Source organism: Geospiza fortis, unplaced genomic scaffold, assembly GCF_000277835.1.
Source record: "Geospiza fortis unplaced genomic scaffold, GeoFor_1.0 scaffold113, whole genome shotgun sequence".
Classification (NCBI taxonomy): domain Eukaryota; kingdom Metazoa; phylum Chordata; class Aves; order Passeriformes; family Thraupidae; genus Geospiza; species Geospiza fortis.
The window spans coordinates 1,486,327-1,498,546 of NW_005054429.1; the positions used below are offsets into that span (position 1 = coordinate 1,486,327).

Here is a 12,220-nt window from a genome sequence, read left to right on the forward strand (position 1 = left end):
CCATAGGCATTTTAAGGATACTAGGCTTCATTTCTTAAATTTGCACTGGAAGTTAAATATAGAAGCACTTGGGGTTTTGACAGCTCTCTCCTGCTCTTGATTTGTTTAAAAAAATTCCATAGCTTTTTGGTATTATAACTGTGTAAGTCACCATTTGAACAGTGAGCTGTGTCTTAAAATTATCCTCCTTCACTGAAAGCTTGAGTAAGAGAAAGGCCTTTTCTGTCTTGCTTTGGACATTGCCTTTATTAGCACCTGCTTGAAAATAAAACCATTATAACACCTGAAGAACAACAGTTTAAATCAGGATGAATGAGAATGGCCAATTGCGCTGTATTGGTTGTTTTATTTTTGAGGGTTGGGGAACTTGTTAGTCAAGAGCTTTGCTTCCCACAGTTGATATTGTAGGGTGACAGAATCCTACTAACTTTAACTTCTTTGTTTGCTCCCTTGCAAAACACTGCTTTCTCATTTGCAGTGTCAGAAAATTTTGTCCTTCTAGATGGCTCTGTGTCATTCCTTTTTCAACAGTTTCTCATTATTCTGCATGGTACTTGCTGGGGAAAAAACTGCTGTGGTCAGGAGTCAGCTCTAGGTTATTGCAATTGTACCACCTTAAAGTAAGAGTTTTGTCATGGGGGTGCAATAATTTTCAATACTCTTACTCTTCCATTCCCTCTGGTCATGTGTCAGATCTTAGTTGTGATTATTTCTATAATCTCTGGGGTTAACTATGCCAACCTATGCACGTTTATAACATTTTGAGTGTTATTGTAAATCAAAGGTGACTCCAACGAAGGGGATAGAATGATGAGGAGGACTCTGTGGATATCAGAAGGCTGATTAATTACTTTATGATACTATACTACATACATTCCATCTAAACTGAATGTGCCAAGCAGTCTCTCTGCACACACCTGCTCACACTGCCCAGAATCTCGTGACTGTGAGCTGACAGTCCCCACACACACACACAACTGACCCTGATAGGCCAAGGAAACAAAACATCCTCACTTTGGGTATACAGTCTCCATATTGCATTCTACAGGCACAGCAAGTGAGAAGAATTGTGTTTTCCCTTTTTCTGAGGTTCAGAGAATGTGAATCTCAGAAATCTTTGGGAAGAATTGTGCCTTGCTTTTCTCTGTGAATTGTGGCAACAGAGTGTCACAGCAAATGCCATCTTAGACAATGCTTCAATAGAAATAATTTCACTTACGTGATCAAGTTGATATGTATATGAAATAACCAGTATTTGTAATAATTTCTCCTGATGTCTCACTAGGGAAGAGGAGGGGAAAAGCCAGATGTGAGTAGTGTGTGCAGTTAGATGTGCTAACCATCATTACTTTTGTTTGACAGGCACCTCTTTAGGTACACCATCACAAGAAATGAGTAGCAATACCCAACAGGTGTTAGAAAACACAGAACCACCACAGAAGAGAACGAGGAGGAAGCTGATGGACTCTCCAGTGGTAGCTCCAAGCCCTCCTGCCTCCAGCCACTGCAGCTTGCAGCACCTGGAGGATTCTCTGGCCAAGGAGGTGTACCCTCTGGTGGATACTCCAGACTCCTGCAGAAAGCCAGGGCCCAGCTTCTGTGCTCAGGCTGTGCTGAAGGAGGCTTTGCACCTGGCAGGCCTGGGGACAGTCAGTGCCTGCAGTGCAGATGTGGCAGCCAGGAAGGGCAGCATCATGGACACCACGTGTGATGTGATCCCAGAGAGCCACCAAGCTCTCATGAACTCCACTATCATTCTCTATGAAGGTACAGATGAAACAGCTGAAATGTCTGCTTACTCATCTGTGAAGGAGTCACAGCCTTGCAGCAATAGCATTGTGCAAAGGTATTTTCATTTTTTATGGATGAGAAACATTACCAAGTCATTTAATCCTGTCTGTCTTTACAGCTGGCTTTTTCCATTTCTATCCATTTTATAAATAAACCCAACATTTTGAAAATCAAACCCTCAATTTTGATCAACATCAAATTCAATTCTGCCATTATTTGAACACAGTAGTATGTTAGTGACAACAAATGAAGTTGAAAGCTTATCCTGTTTTTGAAGATATGTACCAAAAAGAAAATACAGCATTTTCTAAATTGATTGTGATGCCTCAGACAAGTTACTTTCTCTAAGCCTTATGTTTTCTGTTTGTAAAATGGATACTTAACCTCTCCACATTGTTGTGAAATGCCATGCTTAAAGCTGCTGTGCATGTCAGAAGTCTTCAAAGCTTCCTCAAATAACATTAATGAAATTAATTTCCAGTTTTGGTTTTCAACTTACCATATATTCATTTACAATTAAGAACAAATTTACTTTACTTTTATGGGAATATGTTTTACAAAAATATAATTCTTTTATTTCAGACTTGATCTTTCTTCCTTAAGAAGCAAAAATTCTGCTCCAGTATTCGAGAAGCCCTCATATATGGCAATGACTTCAGCTGCTCAGAGAAAAAGAAAGATACTAAGGTAAGATTAAACTAATCCTTAAAAAAATTCTATACAAAATGAATTTTCATTTCTTATGTTCTTACTTCAGTTTCATTCTAATATTTCAAATCTGAAAACCTCTTATAGAAGTCATTTGGACCTGCATATGACATGTTCTGATTCAAATATGCTTGGATTCAATTGAATTTTTTTGTTGCTTTTCTGGGTAACTTCAGTAGATTTTTTTTCTTTAGTCTTGGTTTAAGAACTTCTGTTTTAATAATTACAAATATCATGTCTTGTGTTGCTGCTGTCTACTCAAAATAGAAAGATGGCACATAATTCTGAAAAGAAAAATTTTGTCATCAATTAAAAATCTAAGTTTTTTGAGAATGTTCTACCTTTGCTGCAGCACATTAGAAACTACCAAAATGGAAAGCAGGGGAAAAAGTATACATGACAATACTTAAGTGATCAACTTTGATTTACTGATAATTCATTTTCAGTCTCATATATTGCGACTTAATTTTTGCAATCTGCTCTAGGAAGAACTTTTGTATCATCACTTCTTTTAGGGTTTATGACCCTAAAAGAGATTTAGTAGCAGGAGTACCAGAAAAGCTGAAACTGAATAGACATTAAGTTGAATTGTAATTTTTTGTGTAGGTACTTCTTTGGTTTTGGGCTTCTTTTTACTGTATTTAAACCTGATCAGCTATGAAACAGCTGGTCTATCTATTTTTTTCCTATTTCCAAAAGTAGAAATTGTTAAAACCATTTTTAAAATCATGTTACAAATGACCTGTTGCTAGACATGAGTGGAGCTACTACTGCACAGGTCTTATAAGGAATATCTCAAGACTGTTGGGACAAGGCTATAGACAGATCACAGGACATGGAAGAAACTTTAGTGCCTTTTTGTTTATTAGCACCTTTAAAATAGAGAATTATGCTTGAAGATCAGTTATCTGGTCTAGTTTCCTGTAACTGTTGTGATTGTTATCAATTACTGTACTGAACTGTCTTGCTAGGAGGAGGAATAAACTCTTCTGCTCTATGATGAGAAAAGAGGCACTGGTTAGTTTTTCAAATAGCTGATTATGAATTTAGGAAAATAAATCAGCTGTTCTCTGAAACAAAGCTAATTTTTTCTACATTCTCTCTAAGGAAAGGTGAGGGAACTTCTGAAGCCTGGTTTATCTAGTTTTAAGGTAAAAGTTCTCAGAGAGGCTTTTGAGGTACTTTTTTTTTCGTAATAATTCTGCAATGATTTTAAAACATATATATATATATGCTTATTTCTTCCCAAAAGACTCGCTGTTTCTGTTCACCTGTTTCTTTTGTGTCTCAAACTTATTACCCAGTACACTACAGAAAAATCCCACAACTTCTGTTCCTTTTACAGAGATCATTGTGCCTGAGTAACTAGCCTGTAGAATGAAATTCTTTATGGTTTTGTCTAGCAGTTGGTGATGAAGAGAAGGAATGAAAACACATTTCTGAAGGAGAAAAGGAGTATGCTCTTACTTTTCAGAGTGCCTTCATTCCGTTCTCTTCTTTACTTTTTCCCTCTTTTCTCCCCCATGCTTTCCCTCGACCTGAAGTGGGTCGCTCCAGTCATTCATCTCCTACTAATGCTAGAATAAAAATACAAATTTCAGTCATATGGTCCACATTAGAAGTATAATTTGAAACAGTTGTATTTTCAGGACAAGGGATTAGAGGCAAGTCAGTCATAAGAGACTATTTTACCAAATAATGGTATATTCTTATTGGCATAAGTTCTCTTGCAAGAGGCATGCATGAGTAGATTTTTAGGACTGGCACAAGGAAAGTCTTAGTCTTTGCTGCTTGCTATATATTTTCATTTAGGCAGAAAATTATTATTAAGAAAGTGTGAGTTAGGGGACTCTAAAGTGGAAATAATACAATATTTATTACAGGAATAGGAAAAGCCTAGGAACTTGGGACATAAATACCATTAGCTTGTTTATGAGGCTGTCTAGCAGAGTGGAACCCGGGAAGTTTGTGAGGCAATTGCAGAAGGGTGAGATCAGATAGGTTCATAATTTTCACTGTAGACCTTAAGTCCATCACATAAAGTGCTGTGGATAAAATATAGAGGTTTTGTTTTAATGAATTTGAAGCTGTAACAGTTTTCTTGCAGCTTAGTTAAAAAGTATTGTCTGCTATGAAGCCACCCACTCCAACTGTGTTGGAGGCTGTAGAAAAGTTATTGCAGCAATAAAAAAATGTGATTTGTTCAATAAACACAGCTTGGTCATTTCAAGGATTTTGTAACATGCCTTAAGATTATTTCTTAGTATAATTTGTATGTGATGGCCATCAAACTGGCTTCTGTGGTTTCAAACAAAACTATGACATATGGTCCTGCCTTTGTATACAAGTGCCAGCATTAGTCCTTATTTTCACAACTGAAGCATTCTTGTAAATTTTTAAAAAGGAGAAAGGGGAAAGTGTCCATAGATATACATAATAAATTAGTTTATTCTTTGCATTCTGTTACGATTCTGTCAACACTGGATAATATTTAAAGTATTTATACATTGCAAGGCCAGACTCACTGTGAGCAGTGACTGTACTGAAGGCAAACTCTTTGTGGCTCTTTTGCAGCTCCACCTCGAACACGGTGCTGGGCAGCCTGCAGGCGCCAGGCGCTGCCAAGCGCTCTCGGCAGGACGTGCTGCTGAGCCACGCAGCCCTGAGAGTGCCCCAGGGGGCTGGTGAGTGTCAGGGCTGGCCTGGGGGACACTGCCTTTGCTGCCTCAGCCTTTGGCTTTGGTATTTTTCACATTCTCTGCTGCTTTAGTGGGTGGGTCTGAGCTTCACATGAGGGAATGGTGAGCTCTGTGCACAGAGCAGAGAGACAAAACAATTCCTGCTCCAGCTGGGCACCAAGGACAAATGATCCAAATCTCAGCCCCAAGAGCACAAACACCGTGGGCTGCAGAGAGAAAAACAAGCAGGGTGGGACTGCAGGGGCTAAAACTGGAATGGGACAATGAAGTGCAAGATGCAAATGGAGCAGAACTGATCCCAGGGAGAGACCCCGGGAGCGCTCGTGCATTTTGGGGCCATTTTGGTTCCTCTTGGGTGCAGCCCTGGCTGGGCTCTGGTGCTGCCCAAGGTGGATCCATGGAGGAGATGCTTGGAATCAATCCCTGCTTTATTCTTTAGCTCTGTCCAGCCTCTGCTCTAGGGCAGCCTGCACAAGGTGTCTGTTTCTGGGACAGGCGTCACCTTGGTAACAGTGATTGCACAAGTTAATTAATTTTGCACTTGCCTCTCAATTCATTTTGTCACTTTAATAGCACGTGTTGCTGTGACAGTGTCCTAAGCCATTGGTTTGAATAGTATATCCTTTTTTTTTAAAAAAAGTGTCAGAATGTCAGTTATATAGATAGTAACTAATCAAAATTCAATTCAATATTATTACAAGGTTGTTGGGAAACCCTTTTTCCCAAGAGTCAAGGTCTTCAATCCAGAATAGTTTATTAACTTGTTGAGAAATTTTTATTAGCAATTATGTCTTGGCTCAAGTGTGGCTTATCAAGAAATAAAATTCTCTAATAATTTCCATATCAGTTTTTAATTCTTTGCTTTATTTTACAGCACCAAACTGCTGTGTTTTAACAGATGAAATGTATTTTCAGAGATTTATTGGTCTTAAAATTTAGGGCTGTTTTGGACAAAAACAATACCTGAGGCAAAATTATTTTGCTTTTAACATACTGGTGATAATAATATTAGCAAGTTCTATTGTGTGAAAGTTTACCTCAATTATATGGCTTCTCTCTGAGGTGTATAAATCTTTTCTGTGATAAAATCAGTTACAAATACTTTTTTTGCCAATGTTCACAAATCTCTTCACAATTCTGTAAAAACCTCTGCCCTTTCTAGTGCATGGCACTAAGTTGCTTGGCACCTGAAGCAGATTTTAACGTGCTAAATCTGTACAATTTTCCTTCATCTCTGCCTCCTTTTCCTCTCTGTCTTCAGAGATACACTTAACAATTTTCTTGGGCTAACTAGAGGAGATCCAATATTAGTTTTAATATTTTAGTCTGCTTTTCTTATGAAATAGAAAGGCAATGTGAGAAAACATTTCCATGGTGCGGCTTTTTCCAGTGCTATGGGCACTACAGTGGTTTTACAGCACATACGTGTTTTTAAGTAAAAATTGCTGTGAGGGAATGTGAGGGAAAAGGTCTTATTCTGTATTCATTGGAAATGTTGGGGTTGTGTTACCAGAAGCTTTCTGGAAACTGAATATATGAGTCTAACTCTGTCTAACCAAGTGACTTATTAGGTAGATTGCATACAGGGTTATATCAGTATCAATGTCTGCTCCAGCAGACCAGGTTAGGAAGGTTCCACTCTTCAATCCCAACTCTGGAATTGAGGAACTATGGAATGCAGAAGCACCTTTTGAAATGAGAATAAAACTTAGATTATTCAGCATTGAACTGAATATGAAATAGACTTGATTTTTGAGAGCATGCATTACTAGAGCAGAATAAACCTTAATTAAATACCTAAGAGGGTTGTTTTCAGATTAAAAGGACAAAACTTTCTGTAATGATGTAGTGATCATTTTTCAATGCTTTTCTATAATAAGAAGGATTAATAATGTTTTTTCATATTTCTACATGTTTTTATAGACCATTGTGCTTTTTTAATAGCATCTCCTGTCAGTTGAAGGTCTAATCATGGGACTTTTCTAGACAATTAAAACCCTGCATTACTGAGCTAAGAGTGATTACATGTTTGCAAATTAAAATGAGGTTTTCAGTAAAGGAAAGAAATACGTAAAAATTCTTAGACCTATTCTGAAAAGGAGGTCCATGTCAGTTACAGTCTACTTATGTTTATTGAAGGAGTTTCTCTCTATTTCTAATAGCATTTCATTCTTCACTAGGAGTTAAAATGAAGAGCAGGAAGCAAGAACAGAATATGCCAAGGAACTTCATTAGAAGCCTTTCTCAAGGAAATGTCCCACTGGATGTTAAATCAAGGACATCAAAAAATCTTCTACTTCGTGTTTCCAAGAAAAAAACTAGGATTTAGTTCTGAGTTCATCCCTATTTCAAGCAGGATTGATGGATAGCAAATGTGAATAGGATGAATTGTGATTTCCTCCTGTGAATAGTTTTGAGAGTTTCAAGGTGGAAATCTTACAAAAGTTATTTTGACCCCCTAAATTATTTTCATTGGACTAACTTCCTTGTGTTAAAATAAATTTCATTTGGAAGCAAGTTAGGCAGATGCTAATATTAGAACATGTTCATGCTTAGCATTACAATGCCTTAGATGTTCTTAGATTGTTAGCATCTATGGATGACCTGTGGAGTTCCAAGAGACAGAAAAATATTTCCAAAACTGGTGTTTTTTCTTTTTTTTTTTTTTTTTTTGTCTTTCTGGTTTTTAGTCTGGTACTTGGTTGTAAATGTTCCAGTTCTGTTTTTTCAGTTTAATTCAGCTGTAAATATGTCTTTTATCAATGACTTCAAATAAATTTTAATATTATTAAGAGCAATATAATGTGAAATGTATTTCTACCAAATAATGTTCCTTTCTTCTCTTACAAAAAATGTCTAAATTGATTTTGACAAATATATTGTTACAAGTACATGCTGTTTATAATGACTTCTAGCAAATCAGTAATATTCAGAGACAGAGCAATGTATAGCTGTGCTGTAAGCATGACAGTCTGCCCTGCCTTCAGAATGTCATTCTGCTGTGTTGGGCCTGTGCAAATAAAGTGAATTTCTCCAACCTGGTGAGAGCCAGAGGAAGAAGTCCTGAAAGTAGTTTGTGATGTCAGAACTGTCTGAAGCAAGAAGCTTCCCACTTGATCAGTTCACTAATGTGCTGCAGAATTCATCCCTGACACATTGAAGGAGCATTTTCCACAAGCCTCTGAAGAAGGAAATGGATGGAAGCTGCCTGCAGAAACTTTCAGAACCACTTGTGGGAGGAGCAGACCATGGTGCAGGAGCAGTCTTCATTGGGGAAGTTCAAAGAGGAAGAAATAATTTCTTAAGAAATAGGCTTTGCTTGTTAAAAATACTAGGAGAGAGAAATTGAATCCTCCTAGTTGCTTTCTAAAGGGATTTATCGTTGTGGTGAGCCTGGGATCTTGTAGTGCAGTGAGAACTAGGAAGAGGCTTGTTTGAAGCCTGGAAACTAGGATTTGGGACATGTCCATGTAGCAGGGTGATGTCATTTCAGTAGAATGAAGAGGGTGGGTCACTTCAATATTTCCCTATCATGATGAACAGGAAGATTTTGGAATTAATTTTAATTTATGATTTTGATACAGCTGAAGTTGTAAAGACTATTATGGGATTTTTTTCAGATTCTCAGTGTTTAGTGTAAAATGTACACAGGGAGCTACTTTCATGAGTACAAGAGGCATGTTGAGTTTTGCTAAATATACTTGTTACTTTCACTGCTCTCATGACATGTTAGACTTAGACATAGATGTCCATTGCAATCTTGAAAAGTTTTTAGACAAGCTTGTGCATGGACCATTTTGATAGTCAAAACATCAATGAATCCCATGTTTTCTTAATGGCTTTGGCATGAGTGGAATCGCTTGGTTCAATTGCAACACTTGCAGGGACCAAAAAAAATTTATTGAGAAAATTAAAACTTGTGATTTGAGAGTGATTCAATCAGAAGTTGATCATAGATTTGTTAGCTAGGTACATATTTACCATTTATAACTAGCATAAATTGTTTCCAGAGATACAGCAGATTGAAGGGAGGTTTTTGTATTTCATATTGCTATTGAGTAATGTTCTGCACTATTCATTGTACATGCATTTGTTTTCTTACCTACTGTGAGCATATCTAGACTTCATAGGCAGAAAGTGCTTCCCAGCACATTCCTCACGCATTACTGGCACAAAACTTCTCATAACTTTTCATTGCCTAAGAAGTTTTTCTGTCAGATTGCCAGTTAGGTAGAAAGCAATGTGTGTTTGGGGAGCAGTGGAGGTGTGATATAGCCCATTTCATTTCATTGCCAATCTACTCTGCTACCTGCTGGCTTGTCTTTACAAACTAATTAAGGAATAGTATTTATCTGAAGTACACATTTTGCTGATTTCACTGTTGTAGCACTCAGGGTTGTGTCAGTATTGCAAGTGTGAAAAGGTTGTTAAAGATCTCATCCCACTGGGAAGTTCTTACAAAAACATTCAAAGGCTGCAGGCTATGGTTTGTACTATTTTTCATTTACTTGCTTATTATAACAACACTCAATCAACCTAAAATGCTTCTCAGACCATTAACTCGGCCCATTCAACTTAGCAAACTTTAAGCCCATTTGATTTTTAGTTCCTCAAGAAATTCCAAGAAGGGGGAATTAGAAGAAGAAGGATAGAAAAGAACATTACCCCCTTCTGGGTCCCAGCAGTGTTCAGATGGAAACTCCAAGAGGAAGGCCAAGGTCAAGATGAAAGCTTCACCTCATGTTTGGCCTTAGACAGGCCTGTGCCTTTCCCCAGCTGGGGCTTGTGCTCCTTTGGCACTCAGGAGCTGGGTTAGGGCAGAGTGGAGCATTGTGCCTGTGCTTGGCACCCCTGCCAGGCAGGGATTGGGGCTCCAGGGGCACTTCAGAGGCTTTAATAGAGCCACAAATCATTTCAAAAAGAGATTCCAGGGTAAACTGGCAAAAATTATTGAAAATGAATTATTCAGCTAGCTGGAACAAAAGCTAACTATGAAGAGGTGGAGAAGCATGTTAGGTGCTGAAGGACTGGGCAATAAAATAACAAGTGGAACTCAAGAAGGAAAACAGCCCAAACTACACATGTGGCAATGGGTTCTCAAACAGACATTACTAGTCAGGAAAGAGACCTTGGAGTTATTGTAAAAATGCCATGAAAACATCATCTCTGTGGTCAAAATAGCACAAAAACTCACGGGGAGCGAACTCTTATGCAAATTCCTTGCCTGAGTCCTGGTGCTGTCCTATACATTTCAAATAAATGTGGTTGGATTACAAAGGGTATAAAAATGGATGAGAGGATCAATTAAAGCAGTGAACAGCCTGAATACAAATAACAGTTTAGGAGCACTTCACCCTGAAAGTGAGGAGTTCTGTTCAAAGTGTATGAAATAACAAGTCATGGAAAAAGGGACTAGGCAACAATTATTCACTGCTTCTTGCTGTATGAGACCTAAATGGCAAGTTCAAACACACGACATTTCCTCCCTGAATAGCATATGTGATGACGAAGTCTGGAGTTTAAAATGTGATAGATGTCAAAAGAGTTGGGTTCAAAAGTGATTACTCAGATCTGTGGAATACTTTGTTCTTTAACTGTGTCTAGCCTCTGTTCTAGGCCAGCCTTCACAAGGCACCAGCAGTGCCCAGCAGCAGCTGCTGATGGAAGCCTGAAAGAAGGGGAAGGGAGAGAATTTTTATTTTCCACCCGGTGGTACCTTCACCTGACAACAGTCATGGAAGGACTCCCTTGCAGGGGGAAGGTTGGGGGCTGTACCTGTATAATATCATTTGTGGGCACAGAGTTTGTGGTGATTGGGAGTGGGGCTGAGTATATAGACAGCACGTATTTGAAGTATTTTAATTATTTAAGTTTCTTTTATTTTATTTTGCTTTAATAGATTGCATGTCTGCACAGTGTGGGTTTAGTGTTGGTTAATTACTAGTGTGCTCACTAGAATGCAGTTGTAGGAATAGTTTGTGGTGGTTGGGAGTGGGGCTGTGGCTGATCCCTGATTGGCTCCAGCTGTGCAGGACAGGTGAATGCTGTTGAAGGTGAGGAGCCATGGAGTGCCCAGGTGTGCTGGGCAATCCCACAGAGGGCACACAGGTGCAGGGCATCGACAGGAGGGCATAAAAGCCTGGGCTGAGGGACAAAAAAGCAGCCACTTGCAGCCTCCTGAAGTGCCATGGTGTCACTCTGCATGGGCTGAAGCTTTCTGAAATTGAAATTGTGTGGTGACACTCTGGGTATGGTGGCTGTCTGAGCTGGGACATGTGCTGTGACACGAGGGGAGAGTCCTCCTGACAGCCTTCGTGGTCAACAGAGAGCAAAAGGGTGGAAGAAACTCTTCCAGAAGGCAGCTCAGAGTGGGCAGCTGGCTTGGATTCTTTTGGAAATGCACTCACCAAGCAGGTAAGTCTTGTTCCTAGAGGATCTTGCAGCTTGGTGTTCTGGATGTCTCCTCCCAAATGAGTTTTATGTTTACTCTCCATATTTATCTGTGTGGATTTATAATAATTCCATATATGTGGCTTTATAATAATGCACCCTGATGAGGAATGGATGAAAGTTTCTGACCTTTTGGCCTGGTTTGGGGCATCTTTCTGAGATTGGGAGTTGTAGGTGAGAGTCCACCCTTGTGGAGATGAAGAGGTCCAGAAACCATAATGGGCACCAAGTGCTGTTTCTGATCTCAGCAGGGTAATGGCTTTGTGTAAATTAGGAAATTCCCATTTTGGAAAGTGTACTGGTTTTGGTTTGTTAATTTTAGAATTTTTTAATTTTGAGATGGACAGACTGTTAGTTATGTAGAAGCTTTTTTATTACATCTGTAGATGCCTCCCATGTAAAACTACCACAGAGAATGACAGAAAAAAAGCTGCAACAACCTAAACCAACCACAAACAAACAAAAACAAAACCCCAGCATCCACATACATTCCAGTATAGCTATAAAACTTGGAAATAGTGGTTTTCATCTTGCATCGTAATCTTATTGCATAGTCTGTCTTTGTTTTTTTC

General features: G+C 38.7%; 1 protein-coding gene across 1 annotated transcript in view; it reads left to right on the forward strand.

The window, feature by feature from the left end:
* The window catches only part of KIF18A (kinesin family member 18A), a 29,987-nt gene extending 21,991 nt beyond the window's left edge, over positions 1-7,996 (forward strand). Inside the window, exons 13-16 of the mRNA XM_005426936.2 lie at positions 1,363-1,846; positions 2,374-2,478; positions 5,074-5,183; positions 7,379-7,996. Coding sequence (XP_005426993.1) covers positions 1,363-1,846; positions 2,374-2,478; positions 5,074-5,183; positions 7,379-7,527 — 848 coding nt within the window. The 3' untranslated portion in view covers positions 7,528-7,996. The remainder of the gene's footprint in view (positions 1-1,362; positions 1,847-2,373; positions 2,479-5,073; positions 5,184-7,378) is intronic.
* Positions 7,997-12,220: the final 4,224 nt, after the last annotated feature.